Source organism: Podarcis bocagei (assembly GCF_964188305.1).
Source record: "Podarcis bocagei genome assembly, chromosome: 15".
NCBI lineage: Eukaryota > Metazoa > Chordata > Lepidosauria > Squamata > Lacertidae > Podarcis > Podarcis bocagei.
Genome location: NC_138141.1, coordinates 13,418,438 through 13,437,843, shown reverse-complemented (window position 1 = coordinate 13,437,843; position 19,406 = coordinate 13,418,438). Strand labels below are relative to the sequence as shown.

The window sequence follows — 19,406 nt, the reverse complement described above, 5'->3', positions numbered from 1 at the left end:
CACAGCATCACCCGTGTCCCAAATCTGTTTATAGATGACCACAATAATTTACTGTTTAGGAGCTACCAATCTTTTTTATGTCTGCAGGTGAAAATATGTTAACACAGTACTGGAAAACAACTACTAACTTAACTCTAGAGGTATAGTGGCCTAGACTATGGAACAGCTATTGTGGATATGAATGTAAGAATATCAGATGGAAATCAACAATGCATTGTACCCGAATGAATTTCAGGGAAGGGAGAAATAAGGGACAATTTCCTCCATTCCCTGAGATTCATTCAGGTATAATGCGTTGTCCATTTCTGTTTGATATTATTGCACTTGTTTCTTTCATAGACAGCAATCTGTTCACCAGTCTTCTGCTGTTGCGTTTAAAAGAAGTATTTCCAAACAGATTTTAGCCTCTTTAGTCATGTCTGGTCCCAACTTGCCTGCCTTGTGGGGCAATTTAAGAACCTCATTTTCACTCACTTGATCTCATTGGCAATCTCCTCCTGTGATTCTTTCATCTTCCTTCTGTAGAAGAGCATCTGGAGTGGAAACAAAATGATCAGGCCAAGTCCAATGAGGGCTCCTATGACGGCACCAGCCACCATGGCTCCATTGATCGCTGCAAAGGGAGTCACAGCAGAGAGAAAACAGAAAATGGTAATGAGAGGGGGAAGAGAAATCCGATAGGAACATTGTGGTTTCCAGCAACTGGTCTTGAGAAGCATTACTTCCTCTGACAGTGGAGATACAACACAGCCATTGAGGATTGCTGTTAGGCAATGGAGGAACCAACCCCCACAGCAGGTTGCCAGGAATGGACAAGGCAAGGAAAAGTCCTTACCATCTGCTTTTTATTCAATATTTACAGAGAGAAGCTTGGGAATGCAGCCTCTTAGAATAATGGTATTGTCCCGAGTGAATCTCCACCCCCTCCATCTCTCCCACTTCCTCTTGAGTCATCGCCATGGGTGCTGAAATGTGCCCTCTTCCTTTGAGCTTTTCTCTCCTACTTTCAAGGATCACCGAGTTCTGGGATAGGAGGGTCTGGAGTACTTTCTAAAGACACTGTGTCTGCCAGCTGTCACCCTCCTGGTGCTTCTTCCTCCTCCTCTCACATTATTTCCCAGCTTTACCCCTCATCTGCCTCTGTGACCTCCCTCAAACCCCTGTTGTAATTCTGAACTGTCTTCTTCTCTGGAAGGGTCAAGCTAGGGAGGTGGTCTCCACCATTCCTCCTCTGCCCAGGCCCTGACATCAGTAGAGACTCAGCTATGCCTGTCAATTATAACGTTTAAAATGTGTTATAAAAATGTGACACCAGATAGCGCTATAGAGCAGCAATCTATCGTCAACGGTAAATTGCATTGGGAGCTATATAGTGTTTTTATAGCGTTTTTCATATCGGTGTAGATCCAGCCTTGATTTGGCCCCAGAATGCAGCAGAGGCCCTCTTCTCCTTTGATAGTCCTGTCAAAAATGTGCAGAGGGAAAAGTATGGGAGGGTTAAGAACCCTTGATGCTTTCATTTCCGTGCAAAGGGTTCACTGGCAGCTCCGTAGGGTGAAACCAAGATTGCACTCACGTGGATACACCTCCAGGGCGATGGTGCAGCTGGAAGAGCCAGCATCGCTGGAAGCATTGCAGAAATAGGTTCCGGACATACCCGCCGTGAGGTTGTTTAGCCTCAAAATCCCCCTCTTGCGGTCTGCAAAAATTACAACAGAAACAAGGCTTCAGAGCAGCAGCTAATTTCGGCTGGGATCTGGTCTTTTCATCCAGTGATACTTTCCTAAAAGCATGGAATGAGCTCTGCTGGGTTAGGCCAAAGGCTTATCCAGACCAACTTCCTGTTTTTGTACAGTGTGAGATGCCTCTGTAAAGAACACAAGGAGGGCAGGAGCACAACACCCACTCGCTCCTGCCTGCGAATCCTGGAAACTGTTATTCAAAGGCATACTGCCTCAGCTGTCACAACCAGTAGCCATGGATAGCCTTATTCTCCAGGGACAGATCTACACCCGTTGTTTATAACGTTAAAATGCATTATTAAAATGAGACACCAGAGGGCGATGCAGAGTGGAGAACCACCGACAAAGGGAAAATGCCATTGAACCTTATAGAACGTTCAATTTAATAACGTTTAGAAGATCAATGTAGATCCAGCCCAGCTGTACACAGGCTGTGTTTGCGCATAAAGCCAAACCATCATTTGCCAATTCAGAGATAAAGCTGAACCCCTCCTGTACTTCAAACGTCTTTACGTCTAAGTTAGGCTTGGGGAAGCTGACTCCAGTGCCCATCAGCCTCAGCTAGCTTGGCCAATGATCAGGCATGATGGGAGTTGTAGTCCAACAATATCTGGAGGACCACAGGTTCTCCCTCAAGCCTGGTCCTTAGATGTAGTCTTTGTCTTCATCTGTGCAAGAGGTATTAACTCTCTGTAAACTGCTTTGCGGTTTGTTTACAATTAAGCAGTGAACCAATTTTATGAAATAAACAAAATTTATTAATGACCACTTGAGCCCTTATAGTCCATCTATAAGCACTGAGATCCTCCAATGGGGCACTTCTGGTGGTTCCCCCCACCCCTGATGTTTGGTTGGCCTTCACTAAGGACAGAAGTGGTAGACCCTGCCCTGTGGAACTCCCTGCCAGTTGAGATTCATCAGGAACTGTCCCTCCCTCCTTGCAACGCCTTTTAAATATTGCCGTGCTTAAGGCAAGCCTTCACAATATGTGTTTTTCCTTAAACCAAGCAGTATCTACTGATGTTTTATTATAGAACCATGGAATTGTAGAGTTGGAAGTGACGACGAGGTTCACCCTTGCAATGCACACATCTTTTGCCCAACCCACGACCCTGAGATTAAGCGTCTCATGCTGATATTTCAAATTCCGTCTTCTAGATATTTAAGGACCAGCTGTATTTGTTTTATATGTTGTAGGCTAGGTTGTTAAATTTTATGAAAGAGTGGATTATAAATATTTTTAAAACTCATTAAGAAATGTGCAGAATGCTAGTGCACGACTAAATGACTAAACAACAACAAATTGCATGGGCTCCCCAAACCCTCTTCACCTCAGTCCTCTCTCTTCTGAAGTAAGCCTACCCCAGTTTCCCCAAGCTTTCCTTACAATACCTACTTTGCACATCCTCAACCATCTTCGTGACCCTCTCTGAATCTGTCCCCACATGGACATATTTATTTCCTACCTTGCACAGGTTCAAAGAAAACTTGATCGGTGGGTCCAGTGCGTCTCCAGTTGTACTTAGGGATAGGCTTGCCAAAAGTAGAATTGCAGGTCAGGGTAATGTTCCCCCCGACACGAGGGCTTCCATGAATCTGACACTTTGGCTGGGATGGAGGAACTGTAAAAGCAAATAACGAGGCTTTAAAATCTGTATCAAGTGGCCCATAGCTAACGAAGGTGAATAAGATGGAAAATTATAACATTGCCATCTTCTGGCCACAAACAACGCTGCAGCTGGTTCTGAATAAGGAGAGGGAGAAATCCATTCAGTTTGCATTTTAATGCAAACCTATCTAATTTGGTGCCTCCCATGCACTGAAATGCAAATATCATTTGAAATTCACACTTGCCCCATTTCCGCAGTGCAGATCTCCAACAACTAAAATGGGTACTGAAAAAGCATGTACAGTCGTACCTTGGAAGTCGAACGGAATCTGTTCCAGGAGTCCGTCAACTTCCAAAATGTTCGGAAACCAAAGTGCGGCTTCTGCAGCCAATCAGAAGTCCCGTTGGACATTCAGCTTCCAAAAATAGTTCGCAAACCGGAACAGTCACTTCCGGGCTTGTGGCGTTCAGAAGGCAAAACATTCGAGAACTAAGTTGTTCAAAAACCAAGGTACGACTGTATTAGGGGAAAGTGTCCACCAAACAACACATACATTAGTGAAAATAATGTGCACAAAATCTTTATATGCAGGAAAATTGCATGCAAATATGCAAATACAGTGGTGCCTCGCAAGACGAAATTAATTCGTTCCGCGAGTTTTTTCGTCTTGCGATTTTTTCGTCTTGCGAAGCATGGTGTCGGAAAAGTTTTGGAAAAGCTTCAAAAATCACCAAAGTCTTCAAAAACCTCAAAAAAGGCTACCACACCGTGTTCTATGAGTTGCTCCTCGAAGTCAAGTCGCAACTGTATTAACGGTTTTAAGAAAAAGGAAACAAACTTGCAAGACGTTTCCGTCTTGCGAAGCAAGCCCATAGGGAAAATCGTCTTGCGAAGCAACTCAAAAAACCAAAAACCCTTTTGTCTTGCGGGTTTTCCATCTTGCGAGGCATTCGTCTTGCGAGGTACCACTGTATTAGAATATATGCACACAAAGGCACATGTGCATTTTCATGAGGGCATTAGAAAAATGGGGGAAAGTTCACAGGATTAGGGTGTGAGCAACTGAAATTGACAGATTTGTCAATCCCAAATTCTGGTAGCATTGGCAATCATTGTAGGGCTGTGTCCACATCAGCTGCCTCTCTTGAAATCCTGACTGCTTTGATTCTTAATGCCTTGGTTCATATTGCCCTAGTGACACTACAACCTTGTTGCTACGTTTTTGTTTTAAAAAATATTTTCAAAAAAAATTTTTTAAGATGTTACCACCCAGCGGAGAAGAAAATGTACACCCAACCATTAAGCACATTTGTGATATGAAATTGTGATGCAGAGTTTTCTTAGGAACTCAATCTGGTGTACTAAAATGAGGGGTGTAAGTAGCTGCTTCCCTAGTGCCCTCAGGACAACAGGAAATACCTCTAACATCAGCAAGCCAAGGCTCAACTCACCTAGGACTGTAAGGTTGATGAGTCCAATGTTTTTCTCGCTCCCACCGTTGAGGAGGTTCACTGTGCACATGTACTGCCCTGAGTCGGCTTCTTTGGTATTATTAATTGCAATGGAGACATTACTGAAAGGCATGGGATAGAGGAAGCTGAGCCGACGGTTAAAATCCGAATCTACCACTTTTGTCCCGCCGGTCATGTACACTATGATCTGAAAGGCAGAAAAGACAGGAAAGGGATTTAATACAACAGCATTGCCAAAATAGGAAAACAAAGAATTCAGAGTGACTAAACGCAGCAACAACAACAACATTATTTGTATACTGCCCTTCATCCAAACGTCACAGGGCGCTTCACAGCAAAATGATAAGACAAAACACATAATCAAAACAAGAACAAACAAAAAACTCCCAATCCCATAAACTTAATGCTAGCAAAAGTAGCTTGACATTAAATGGAAGTTGTTTTTATTAACAATATGTATATGCTGCCCAATAACAAAGCTGACTGCATTGAAGTGTTGGAAAAATTACCAGTACCTGGAAGATGTCACAAGAAGGAGAAATGTATATTGAAACAAATGCTGTGGTGCCACAGAAGGCGATTTGTTTTATAAAAGAACCACAAGGAGGCTGATTGGGTATCTATCTTCTTAGGCAAGTGGTTTTCAACCAGTGTGCCGTGGCACCCTGGGGTGCCTTGAATGATGGTCAGGGGTGCTGGGGTCAACACTGGCCTCAATCCCTTTTTCTTTCCCTCCCTTCTCTGATGCCTTCTTGCATCTCTGGCTCCCAAAGGCTTGCACACAAGGGGTTGTAGTCAATGCCAGTTCTACTCAGAGTAGACTCATTGAAATCAATGACCTTAAGTTACTTGGGGTGTTTGGGGTAGGGGGTGTCAGACCTGTCTAATCCCTGGATCCAGCAAGTGTTAAAATCTACCGCATTTTTCACTCTATAAGACACACTCTTTTTTCCCTCCTAAAAAGTAAGGGGAAATGTGTGTGTGTCTTATGGAGCGAATGTAGGCTGCGCAGCTATCCCAGAAGCCGGAACAGTGAGAGAGATTGCTGCGCGGCGCTCCCTCTTGCTGTTCTAGCTTCCAGCTTAGCTGGGAACAGCCTCTTCAGGGCAGCAGGGAGCCTTCATCCCGCTGCCCTGAAGAGGCTGCACAGCTATCCCAGAAGCCAGAACAGCGAGAGGGATCGCTGTGCTCCCTCTCGCTGTTCTAGCTTCTGGCTTAGTCGTGCTCTGTCCCTTCCCCCACCTCCCGCAAAAGCCCACAAGAGCTGAGCTCCCTTTGAAGAGCCGTGCGGAGTGTGTGTGCGGCTCTTGGGGCCTTTTCACCAAGGAGGGAGAAGGGCAACCCATCAGTGACGGGCTGCCCTTCTCCCTCCTCGGGGAAAAGCCTGCAAGTGCCGCACACACGCTCCATGCGGCTCGTGAAAGGCAGCGCAGAACAGAGTCTGGGATGCATACTGGCTCTGCTCAGCGCTCCCTTTAAAGAAATTTTTCCTCCTTGCATTCCCCCTCTAAAAACTAGGTGCGTCTTATGGTCAGGTGCGTCTTATGGAGCGAAAAATGTGGTAGTCGGACCTTCTAATTTCTGGTTCCAGCACAGATTCCATTGCTGGTATAGCCAGCCTGGTAATGGCCCACTAAAGATGAGTTGTTAAGAGAACACAGGGAGTGGCTCTGTGCCAGAGGGCAAATGGGTGGGTGGGCCTGCCTCCCTGGTTGGTTGGTTGGTTAGTTAGTTAGTTTATTGAATTTATATACCGCCCTATACCTGGAGGTCTCAGGGCGGTTCACAGAAAATATCACAATATATAAAATCAAAATAAGAACGATAACCCAATAACACTCTCCGCAAAAGAGCCACATTTTAAAAGAGTGTAGGATGTCAATCAGGTCAACCAAAGGCCTGGTTAAAAAGGAACATTGCCTGGCGCCTAAAGGTGTATAATGAAGGCACCAGGTGAACTTCCCTGGGGAGAACATTTTACAGTTAGGGAGCCATTGCAGAGAAGGCCCATTCTCATGTTGTCACTCTTCGAACCTCTTGAGGAGGAGGCACGTGAAGGAGGGCCTCAGAAGATGACCTCAGGGTCTGGGTAGAGTCATATGGAAAGAGGCAGTCTTTGAGGTATTGCGGTCCTGAGCCGTTTAAGGCTTTATGGGTCAAAATCGGCACTTTGAATTGGGCCCAGAAACTAATCGGTAGCCAGTGTAGTCAGACTAGGATCGGTGAAATAGCTGAGAGTTTTGTAGTGGAGCAGGCAATGGCTGGTTTCTGTTTTGAATCCAAGGCTATGGCTATGGGAGGAGCAAGTCCTTCTTGGCGTGTTAATGTTGCGAACCCCTAAAGCGGAGGCTCAGGTAGTATATATGTGTAAATGAACCATATATCATAAAGGCACCACAGTCTCCATTGTGCCTCATTCCAAAGAAATTCAGACTCTAGGTAAACGCCTGGGACCCCTGGGAGCTTGCATCGCTCAGAGATTGGGGTGGAGTGCAATACTTCATTAATTTCAACGAGTCAGCTCATTGAACTTGGTATGTGAAAATGTACATCAATAAATGCATACCACTGAAAAAAAGATGCATATGTCACATAAAATCAAAATATTGCGATTGATTTTTCATCCTTGAACATTTTTGCTGCTGGCTACAATGAAAGCTACCATGGTGCTGTCGTATGTGCAGAAAGCTCCCCCCAAACCTCTACAATGTTTATTATTATTATTATTATTATTATTATTATTATTGTTGTTGTTGTTGTTGTTGTTGTTGTTGTTGCCAGTGATCCCTGATTTGTTGTTACTTTAGCATCATTTCCTGAATGTCAACAAGACAGGTTTTTTTTCTTTCACTCCTGGGAAATTCCAACAGGAATAGGAAATGGGAGCAGAAGTTGACACTGGTCACTTATTCCAGAACTGAAATCTGGAAAAGAACTCATGGTTGGAATGGAAATCAATCCAGTCTGTTGTTGTTGTCTTCAGTCCTCAAACAACATGAAAATGGCAAGAGTCCCCCCCCCACTTCATATAAATTGTGTCTCTGTTGCATTTAAACAAATGGTGTGGAAAGAATTGCGGTATGTTAAATCCAAAACTTACACAACCAATTCTGTAAAATAGTGTGGGCAGTGAGATGAACTGCAAAGCATTTGATGGAACCTGAACTGCGGTGGAATGGAAACAGCGCTGCTTGTGGCAAAGCAAGACCAGAAAGGAAAACATGGCCCTCTTACATCCACACTTGTACTGCATGGTCCTATATGATCCTCCACCAATCTGGTGCTCTCTAGAAATTTTGGTCCCCAACTCTGTTTAGGGAAGTTTTTGATGTTTGAAGTTTTATTCTGTTTTTAGTGTTCTGTTGGGAGCCACCCAGAATGTCTAGGGAAACCCAGCCAGATGGGCAGGCAGGGTATTATTATTATTATTATTATTATTATTATTATTATTATTATTATTATTATTATTATTATTACCAGTGCCAGTCAACATGGCCAAATATCGCCTGTGATGGGAGATGCAGGGCAACCCAGCTCCCTGCTGAACTTACACTGAAGACCTTTCTATTTCAGCTGGCATTTTAAATACTTTTTAAAAAATAGTTTATTATATCCGTCACAACCTTGCTGTACACTGCTTAGAGCAGAGCTTTCCAAACTTTTCATGTTGGTGAGGCACATTTTAAACATGCATCATTTTGTGACACAGTAATTCAGCTTTACTAGCAAACCGGCGGTTAAACGAACGCCTTCCCAGCTCCTGGAGGAGTGTAGGGAACGTTCGTGTGACACACCTATGCACTGCAGCCGACACACTTTCATGTTGCGACACACAGTTTAGAAAGCTCTGGCTTAGAGGGCTATAGTGCTTTAAGCAGCATATAAATTGTTGAAATAAACAAAATGAACAATAATCCAAAGCATCTCGTGCAGTCAGGGAAGGCTATCTTATACAACTGAGGACCACACAGCGAATGTCATAGAAGGATGCGTCAAGGACGTAGTGGGGGGGGGCTGCCAGGGCAATGGCCTCGGGCATATTTTTCTGGGTGGCACATTTGGCTACTAACTGGACAAACCACTCAGATCGGATCCCAGCATTACAAAGCGACTCTGGGCTGGCAGGGCAGCATGAGAAGAACGCAACAGCCATGTGCCGAGGCTGGGATGGAAGGGCGCATGGGGCTGTTGCGTCTTTCTCATGCCGCGACTGGCCCTGCCAGCCCTGAACTGCTTTGCAAGGCTGGACTCAACCTCGAAAAGTGTCTCGGAGCTGGCATTGCTCTAGCAGCGCTGGCTGGACTGGCACAGCAGGTTCCGTTTACCTTCTGCGCCCTGCCCCGTCCCCTGGTTTGTTTGTGTGCGCAGGGTGGCAGCAAACCATGCTATGCCACTGGGATGTCCTCATACATCTGAATAGCTCTGTGACACCACCACAGTCACTATGTGATCCCTCTTTGTACAGGCCAGCCGTTCGCATCCTGCTGCCCTGAGCCAACTGCGGCCTCTCCAGAATGTGTAAATGGATGTGCTTTAGAATGTGATTTCTAATGCATGTTCTGGTGTAAATAGAGCAGCATCACGGGTTTCACTACTGGTTGCTAAGGTAACAGTGTATGTTCCCTCTCCCTTCCAACAAATACTTCCCAGCACATTCAACAATCACCGTATATAGAGAACACTTTGAGGGACCCAGAAATGTTTCCAGAAGGTATCCCCAATCTGATCTCTAGTTACTAAGAAATCCCTGTTGCCCTGCAAAACAGCTAGCCGTGTCTTTGCAAGTGAAGATGCACTTCAAGAAGAAAGTGTCATTGCAACACTGATCGATGCACTTAGTGGCTGAGTTTGGACATCACGGTCTATAGTTTATCGTGATGGGAACAAGGCCTATCCCCCTCTTCAGGTTTGCATCAATCTGCCTCCCCACTTTCCCTCCACCACAGCGACAAGGAAAAGACTGGAAGCTTTTACTTCCAATTTCAGTTAGCCACAGTTTAGTGTTACGTCTGAACTCTAAACTGAGGTTCATCTTAACCAGGGTTTGTTGAAAAAAACACCACACATCTGACTTGAAGCTGTCTCATTTCAAACGAGCCATAGTTAAGATCAGTGCTTTTTTTTCTACACAAAAAAAAAAGTTTAGGACTACAGTGCTACCTCAGGATGCAAACGGGATCCGTTCCAGAGCCCCAGTCGCATCCTGAACAGAACGTAAGATGCAACAGCACGTCTGCGCATGCGTGGGTCGCGTTTCACCGCTTCCATGCATGCGTGTGACATCATTTTGACCATCTGCACATGCGCAAATGGCGAAACCCAGAAGTAATGCGCTCCGTTACTTCTGGGTCACCACGGAGCGCAACCCAAAAGCGCTCAACCTGAAGCGTATTCATCCCGAGGTATGACTGTACTCTCATTTTGACTCAAGAAAATCACCATTTTATAGAAGAAGCAGAAATGAGTCAGTGATGCTCCAGAGCTCCTCTGCTTTGACAACCCATTCCCCATTTGACACAGCGACAAGTCTAGCACATCAAGCGGATGTTGCTTGGTTGCCGTGGCAACAGCATCCAGCAGCTTGGGTTCAGGCACACAGGGAGACCGGCATTGCTCTTTGGAGGCAGAAAGGTGTGGCTGGAGAAATCAGGGCAGACCTCGGCTGAAGTCACCTGATAATGCCAGACTAAAAGCGCCCTGAGAGTGCTCAAAGCTTCAATTCCCAGTGTTTCCTGAGAAGAATCGTAGAGTTGGAATGGTCCAGGGGGGTCATCTAGTCCAACCCCCTGTGATGTAGGAATCTTTTGCCCAGCTTGTGGTTTGAATAACTGATTGTTAGACAACGCTGGGAATTGTAATTCTGCAAGGAGAATCGGGGTCTCCTGACAACGCTCGTCACCCTTGACAAATCACACTTCCCAGGGATATGGGGGGGGGGTGTACGATGGCTCAGAGTTTGTAGAGATTTTGGTTCTCCAGGGCAAAATGTGGGATGGGTTAAGGCAGGCTTCCTCAACTTCAGCCCTCTAGATGTTTTGAGACTACAATTTCCAGCATCCCTGACCACTGGTCCTGCTAGCTAGGGATCATGGGAGTTGTAAGCCAAAAACATCTGGAGGGCTGAGGCTGAGGAAGCCTGGGTTAAGGTAAGTCCGAGATCGCCGTCTTTCTGTCTTGCTCTAGTTATTTCTGTGCATCAAATCAAAACACCAGAAATGAACACAGGTGAGGCTACTGAGGTAAGAAATGATCTGAGGGTGCCTGATGCTAAGCAGGTTTTAAGTAAACTTCAGCAAGCAGGAGTCCCCCCCCCCCAAAAAAAAAACCACCTAGTGCAAAAAGGAGTGTGGTGGAGTCTCCTTCTTTGGAGGTCTTTAAGCAGAGGCTTGACAACCATATGTCAGGAGTGCTCTGATGGTGTTTCCTGCTTGGCAGGGGGTTGGACTCGATGGCCCTTGTGGTCTCTTCCAACTCTATGATTCTATGATTCCATGAAATAGCAGGCATGTGGCCTCAGATCTGGATTAATTTCATTGTGTAAAGGTTAGCTGAATGCAATCCCTACTCTCTTCACTAGGGTCCCAATCCAGGTCAGCTACCCCCAATACACCTGCAATTTAACCCCCCCCCATATTTACATGATTGTTGATTGCATGAATGGCATCTGTTGGAAAAGTGGATTGCAAATATTAAACCTAATAAAAATCTGACTCTTAGTGGGCCTCGGAAAGGAGGCCTCTGGGAGTGCCACTTGAAAGCAGAATATAAATCATCATCATAAGAACTTCTTTTTATTTCCTTTAAAAAAGCAGGCGAATTTGCTAAATTGTAGGGAACTTATCTACATGCTGGGAAAAGGTCAGCCTGCTTAAATTTATGATGGACGCTCCCACCTGGGAACTAATAGTGGCTTGTGAACAGGGTAGCAATTTTAATCTGGAACTCAGTACAGGATAACAGAGGCAAATTCTCCATCCTCCACTGCATGCTGTGCTCCTGAGAACCCCCAACATTAGTTACATACAATTTATTAGAAGGTTGTGCAACTACAGGTGAAGCACTGAGTGGGATAGGTAAGTGTGTGGATAGCGAGACTGCCCCTACCATTGAGGCAGCTGCCTCAGGAACAGAGTTGTTTGGATTTTGATGTGAAACCACCTAATTCACACTTATGCAAACAATTCACACGTCTCTGAATATTGTGATGCAACCAAATAATGAATACAAAAATGTGTCAATGAGGGAGAATTGTCCACAAAAATGCACAGACAGTATTACTGGGCCGGGGGAAACATATCCGAATTATGTATATTAGGGAAACTTGCAAACAAAATTGCAAAATTGCAAACAATGCTCGCACTAAAATACCGATTAATTGTCACAATGACTTTTTTTAAAAAAGCTGATGTGGAGAACAGAACTTTAATATTGGGAAAATGACAGAAATTGAACTTCAGCCATGCCTACTCAGGAGGGCGGTAGTCCCCCAAGCGATTCCTGCTGAGTCTTCTCTGGATATTTGCCCCAAACCATGAAGACTTGCCATTGATGCCTTTCCAATGGGCTCCTAAACTAGCCTCTTGTGCACACGTGCAATCAAGGATGCTATATCATCATCAGTGTTGAAGTATGACTAAACTGCCTATTTAGTGGGCAGTATGTGGAATTTAGGGAGGGGAGGAAGTCTTCTGTAGCCTCAGGCAGGAAAATGTACAGTGGTATCTCAGGTTAAGGGATGCGGGTGGCGCTGTGGGTTAAACCACAGGGCCTAGGACTTGCCAATCGGAAGGTCGGCGGTTCGATTCCCCGCAACGGGGTGAGCTCCCGTTGCTCAGTCCCTGCTCCTGCCAACCTAGCAGTTCGAAAGCACCTCAAAGTGCAAGTAGATAAATAGGTACCGCTCTGGCGGGAAGGTAAACGGCATTTCCGTGTGCTGCTCTGGTTTGCCAGAAGCGGCTTAGTCATGCTGGCCACATGACCTGGAAGCTGTATGCTGGCTCCTTCGGCCAATAAAGCGAGATGAGAGCTGCAACCCCAGAGTTGGCCATGACTGGACCAAATGGTCAGGAGTCCCTTTACTTTACCTCAGGTTAAGAACTTAGTTCGTTCCGGAGGTCCGTTCTTAACCTGAAACTGTTCTTAACTTGAGGTACCACTTTAGCTAATGGGGCCTGCTGCCGCCGCTGTGCCGCCAGAGCACAATTTCTGTTCTCATCCTGAAGCAAAGTTCTTAACCCGAGGTACTATTTCTAGGTTAGCAAAGTCTGTAACCTGAAGCGTCTGTAACCTGAAGTGTCTGTAACCCGAGGTACCACTGAAATTGTGCGACAGCGGCGTGGCAGCAGTGGGAGGCCCCATTAGCTAAAGTGGTGCCTCAGGTTAAGAACAGTTTCAGGTTAAGAATGGACCTCTGTAACGAATTAAGTACGTAACCAGAGGTACCACTGTATTGGGCTAGCCAATAGAGCGAACAGAGAGGGCAGATTTTACTTTTGAATCAATCTGCGGCTTCATGATCCTCAACCTCTCTAGCTTGCGTCAACTCACCCAGCTGTAAAATGGGAAGATGTTGCTTCTCAGCTTCTAAGGGTCTTTGGGGTCTGAATCTATTACCAACTGTAAAGTGCTCTGAGATGTACTTAAGGTGTGCATGCAAAAACTGGGGAGAGACTCAGGGATGCCGAAGGGAAGGGAAAAACCCAAAACTGGGAAAAGTCCATTTGGATTTTCGGAATGGTGTGAGAAATGCACTTGGGCATCAACAGCAAATAAACCTTTCCTCTACCGTGCTCTCTCACCCCTCTTCAGCAAGGAATATTTATTTGTGAAGTGCCTGTGGCTACTTCTTTTATGATGTTTGCATGTGATTGCAGATGATGAGCAGGTGGTGGCACTTGATTGACGTGGGGGAGGGGCTGGTTTAGCAAAAAAATAAAAGGGCTGGAGGACAAAACTTGACCTCCTGGCTTGCCAAGAATGGCCCCAGACTGGACATAACCCTACTCCTGGTCATACTTACAGAAAAAGACAACATTCTCATGATAACATCTCTTAGCGGACTTTGTTTTCTTTTATTTAGTTAATAAACCCTTTTTTTAAAAAAAAATCTCATTTCCCAGATTTAATTCCTTTTGGATTTGTTACTTTGCAGTATGCCTGCATTTGTGCTGTGCTTATTTATCAATGACAATCTTTTAATCTGTTACTGTTCAGTGGTATATTTCTTATTTCATTTATGAATTGCTTCCTGTATAGATCCGATCATATAAGCCCCCGCCTGCAGCCTGAAGAGATACAACCTTCACCCCACTCCCCATGCGAACTGCGGCTGTGAAAGTTAATAAATGAATTTGTTTTATATTTATTTCACAAAATGTATACACTGCTTGATTGCAAAAGATCTCGAAGCAGTTGACTAATGAATAATTAGTGGTAGAAACAGTTTAAAGCAACTACCTCATTTTTTTAAAAAAATCAGTGCTAAACTAAAAACAGATTAAAACACACAAACTTTCTACAATTCTGGGTAGGTTTCTCTAAGCAAAAATGTTTCTTAGCAGGCATCCGAAAGTGTGATGAAGGAGCCTGCCTAATAATAATAATAATAATTTATACCCCGCCTATCTGGCTGGGTTTCAAGAGGCAGGGAGTTCCAGAGTCCAAGTACTGGGACATTAAACAGTTGATTCCTTACAAATGTAAAATGGGTAGCATGTATGTATGTAAGGACTGCTGCCTCCCACTCCTAGCTGAAAATATCCTTTTTTCCAAACCCCTCTCTTCCTCAGAGACTCTCTGCTCCCACCCTGATTCCTGCCTCTCCTCGTAACAGCCGGTGCTGCCGTCAGTTTCCTCGACACCTTTTCTGCTGACTTGAACTCTTAGCAAAAACTCCCTTTGTGTGTGTGGCAGAGCCTTCCCTATAACATCCACAGAGGCAGAGGCAGAGGGCAAAAATAAGCAGATTGAATCGCAGAATAAGTTTTCATCTTGACACCATAGCAGCCGCAGTTTACAGTACTCCAATTTCTTACAAGCGCCTATTCATTTTTCTTACCAATGAACAACTCCTCTAAGAAAAAGCCCCTAGCAGTTTGTATGATAATTTGCTTAAAAGTCTCAAATTTAGACAGACAGTGGCAACCTGTCCTTTTTGTCCCATGTAATGGATACATATATATGTATATGAGTCCATTCCCGCATGCGAATTGGTTGGTAGGGATTTCTGTATACAGTCGTACCTTGGAAGTCGAACGGAATTCATTCCAGACGTCCATTCGACTTCCAAAAGGTTGGAAAACCAAAGTGTGGCTTCTGATTGGCTGTAGGAAGCTCCTGCAGCCAATCAGAAGCCGCGGAAGTCCTGTTGGACGTCCGGCTTCCAAAAATAGTTTGCAAACCGGAAAACTCACTTCTGGGTTTGCAGCGTTTGGGAGCCAAAACGTTCAAGAACCAAGCTGTTCGGAAACCAAGGTACGACTGTAATGGAAATGAATTGCACCTGTTTGACTGTATTTTATTACGGTTGGTGTCATTGAAATTTATTGTATTGATGGCTAGTTTATTTTGTTACCCATCTTATGAAAGTCTTTTTTTTTTTTTTGCTTTGAAAAGCAGGATATGAGTTTCTACATAAAATAAAATAAGCAGGAGAGTATAAATAAGTGTTAGCCAATGTGAGGCCCTCCATATGCCATTGGACTACAAATCCCATCATCCCTGTCCATTCACTATGTCGGCAGAGGCTGATGGATTTCATAGATTTCATAGTATTATCTAGTTGGAAGAGAGTATGAGGGTGGTGCTATGGTCTAAACCACAGAGCCTAGGGCTTGCCGATCAGAAGGTCGGTGGTTCGAATCCCCGCGATGGGATGAGCTCCCGTTGCTCAGTCCCTGCTCCTGCCCACCTACCAGTTCGAAAGCATGTCAAGTGCAAGTAGATAAATAGGTACCGCTCCGGCAGGAAGGTAAACGGCGTTTCCATGCGCTGCTCTGGTTTGCCAGAAGCGGCTTAGTCATGCTGGCCACATGACCCAGAAGCTGTACACCGGCTCCCTCGGCCAGTAAAGCGAGATGAGCGCCACAACCCCAGAGTCGTCCGTGACTGGACTTAATGGTCAGGGGTCCCTTTACCTTATGAGGGTCATCTAGTCCAACCTCCTCCACTGCAGGAATCTTTTGCCCAATGTGGGGTTCAAACCCATGACCCTGAGATTAAGAGATTAAGAGTCTTGTGCTCTACCAATTCGGCTATCGGGAGTGGACGTTCAACAACATCTGGAGGGTCATAGGTTCCCCTGCAGGGCGGGGGCCACTAGGGGTGCATCAGAAGATGGCTGACAATAACATCTCTCCGACCCACAGGAGGTAATTAGGAGGCTGTGATAGGAGTAAATAGCCTCCCTAGCCCCCCAAGGTTGTGGGGGGGCTGCCCTTGCCTGCTGTGCCCTATACCACCCCCAAATTTGTGGGGATGGGGGCACTAGGCAGAATGCCCTCCTGTGGATCTCGGTGCTCCTGGACGCTGTCTCTGTCCGCTAGCTGCAAGAACTTCAAAAGGAACAATTAGGAAGAAGAGAATGCACATATTTCAAGGAAGGAGGGGGAGTAAAGACTGCTAACTGAAGAGTTCTCTGATAAACAAGACGAGTCAGAGGAACAAGAATCAATCATGAGAAGATATGCCAAGACTCGGTATGGCAAAGGGACTGGATGGGGGAGGGGAAAAAAACTTTCCTTTCTTTCCTCTATGTGATTAAACAAGAATCCCCCCCCTCACAAGTCAGAAATGCCATTTTAATGACTTAAGCTGTGGATTTACGACTGTGTGGAGATAGATTTTCTAACCAAAGCATGTTTTAAGAAGAGTGTGGAAAGTATAAGAGCTTTGGAATGACGCAGTTAAAAATACTGTCGCCATATTGGTAAGCTCTGTCGGAGGACTTGAGTCTGGGAGGAGGAAAAGTGCTGTTTTTATATTGTGGGTGAGACTTCTCAGTGGGACTTAAGAACGACAGATCCTGAGATTAATGATGGAAAGAGTGATGTTATTTATGAAAGTGATGATATATGGAAACCATCTCGATATGAGGATTGGACGAACGGAAAAATCCACACAGGATATAATTGGTGTTTATCTGCTTAAGGAGATTATCAGAAGAGATCATAAATAAAAAATAAAAAATATACGAACAAGATGAGATGTGGAAACAGCAAGAATAAGACTGGATAGAAATATGAACTTTATTTGGACTGATTTGTATATGAACGCAGTAGCAAGAAGATGATCGGAATCCCCCTTCAGAACTTGAAATATGGGTCCCCTCAACAAAAATTTAAAATTCGGCTTTGTAATTTGGAATTTATGTGATGTGATTTGATTTGCTTTGATTGGTCGGTTAATAATTATTATTTTTTTTAAAAAAAGGTTCCCCTGCAGGGCTGAGAGCTCCTGGCAGATGCCCAACCACCCAGACTGTTGACGCCAGTTCCAGTTCTGCACATATACAGCCTAATGTGTGGGTGCTGGTGTTATAAGAATTTTAAGGTCTCAAATTTAGAATAAATATTCATAAATGCACACATATCTAAATATACGAGCCATGTGTCTGAAATAGTATGGGAGAGCAATCCTGAAGTCATTTTGACTCTCCCAAGGGCCTCAAATATTCCTTTGCAATAAGGGAGACAAATGGGGAAAGCCTTCCCATTGTCTTTTTGCTTGCAAATTCTGCCTTAAGGAAGTATTTGCGTATGAATAGGGTGAGCCTGTGACCTGGATTCAGGAACTAAGGTATTAACCATCACAAAAGAATGGCCAGGCTGCCCAGGTAATGCAATCAGTGACCATTATCAGGTACCCAGGCAAACAGGATTTCTGCTGTAGACCGCCTCCTTCTTTGATGTATGCATGATGTTTTGGGGAGGTGGTTTTGGTCTACAGGGTGGGCAATTTCAAAAGTCTATATAAGCCATTGTTCAGAGTTCTCTCTCCTGCGTGTTGTGAGTGGGGACCCTGTTGCAACAGTTCCTTGAATAAAGATCAGGCTTACTAGCCGCTTTGCTCAATGTCCCCACTGTGGAAGGATGTGTGGATCCAGAATTGGCCTCCACAGTCACTTACGGACTCATTGTTAAAGCCGTGTTTATGGAAGACAATCTTACTAGGCTATGGTGAGCGATCGCCAAAGAATACTCTGGTTGGCCTCTGTTATTTTCTCCAACCGATAGGGGACCCACTTAAGGACTCTATACGGCCTCTAGAATACCCCATAAGGGAAAAGGAACAGGTTTTTCTTATAACACTGGGATGTAACTGTCAGGAGATGCCGCTGTCCACCCAGCCTGAGAACCTCCCTAACATTTTATTCAATGCCTAATTGGGACAGTTAAACCCCCATCATTTTCATAGCAATTCTTGGAAGGCTATAAAGCTCTTCAAATGTCCTGAAGCTTCATCTTAATGCTAAGTGTTGTTACATGGAGACGAGAGGCCCATTTTCTCCTACAGATTAGTTTAGGGGAAATGTATGAATCCCTGCTTGCAGAAACAGACCCTTCAAATCATCACAATTATCTTTGCACGACGCTATTTCTCGCTGACCGGATGACAGGCTGCTAAAATCCACTCAGCGTTGAAGCAAAGCTTTAGGAGCCCATCAGCTAAAAATTCTCTCAACTCAAGTGGGCTTTGGACAATTTTTAGCAGCCTGTCAGCTGGTCAAAGAACCGAGCAAAGATGGAAATAGGAAATGAAAACAACAGTCTCTCCCCAGTCACAGGACCAATTATAAAATAAATAAATAAAAACATCAAGCTGTGCATAAATGAAACTGTCATTCTGGGCTGGTAAAGGCCACTTCTACCCCAGGAAGGAATTCTGCAAATTGACTGCGCACATGCAAGTTTGCTTACTGACACACTAATGATACCTTTGAGTATGAAGTTAAGCCTAGGATGGGAAACCTATAGACCAGGGTTTCCCAAACTTGGGTCTCCAGCTGCTTTTGAACTACAGTCCCAATCATCCCAGACCACTGGTCCTGCTAGCTAGGGATGATGGGAGTTGTAGTCCAAAAACTCCTGGAGAGCCAAGTTATAGATCTTCAGGTGTTAGATGCCCTGGTAAATCAAAGCTCACAGTCATCAAATATCTCCTTCTCATACAGTGTATATTTCATCGTTTGCCATTGCAAGGAACCCAAATTGCAACACAAACGTTACAGAGCTTTAAATCAGCAACAATTACAACAAGGAAATCTAGATTTCAAGTTTCATTTCTGGGAGGGGAAGTCAATTGTGAAAAATGGAAGTGGGGGGGCAGGGGGCGGGGGGCGGGGAACAGCCAACACTGCAAACATCAACCAAGAAAATCTTTTTAAACAGCAAAGTGACGTAGATTAATAGGGACAGAGCGGGGAGTGATCTTAATCGGAAGCACCGCCATTCTGGTTAGATGCTTCTTTCTTTTGTCCTTCACTGTATTCATTAAAGAAACTAACTGGCAAGGATTCCCTTTCGTTTGATCTGCTCATTTATGGCCACGGGGGAAGAAGAAGAAGAAGAAGAAGAAGAAGAAGA

General features: G+C 44.7%; 1 protein-coding gene and 1 long non-coding RNA gene across 2 annotated transcripts in view; both read right to left on the bottom strand.

Annotated features, from left to right (window-relative positions):
* The window catches only part of LOC308574303, a 397,067-nt gene that overhangs the window by 8,060 nt on the left and 369,601 nt on the right, over positions 1 to 19,406 (bottom strand). The window lies entirely within an intron of this gene.
* The window catches only part of ESAM (endothelial cell adhesion molecule), a 95,717-nt gene that overhangs the window by 2,901 nt on the left and 73,410 nt on the right, over positions 1 to 19,406 (bottom strand). Inside the window, exons 3-6 of the mRNA XM_081171750.1 lie at positions 4,804 to 5,011; positions 3,209 to 3,364; positions 1,577 to 1,699; positions 475 to 613 (exon numbers count right to left, since the gene is read on the bottom strand). Coding sequence (XP_081027876.1) covers positions 475 to 613; positions 1,577 to 1,699; positions 3,209 to 3,364; positions 4,804 to 5,011 — 626 coding nt within the window. The remainder of the gene's footprint in view (positions 1 to 474; positions 614 to 1,576; positions 1,700 to 3,208; positions 3,365 to 4,803; positions 5,012 to 19,406) is intronic.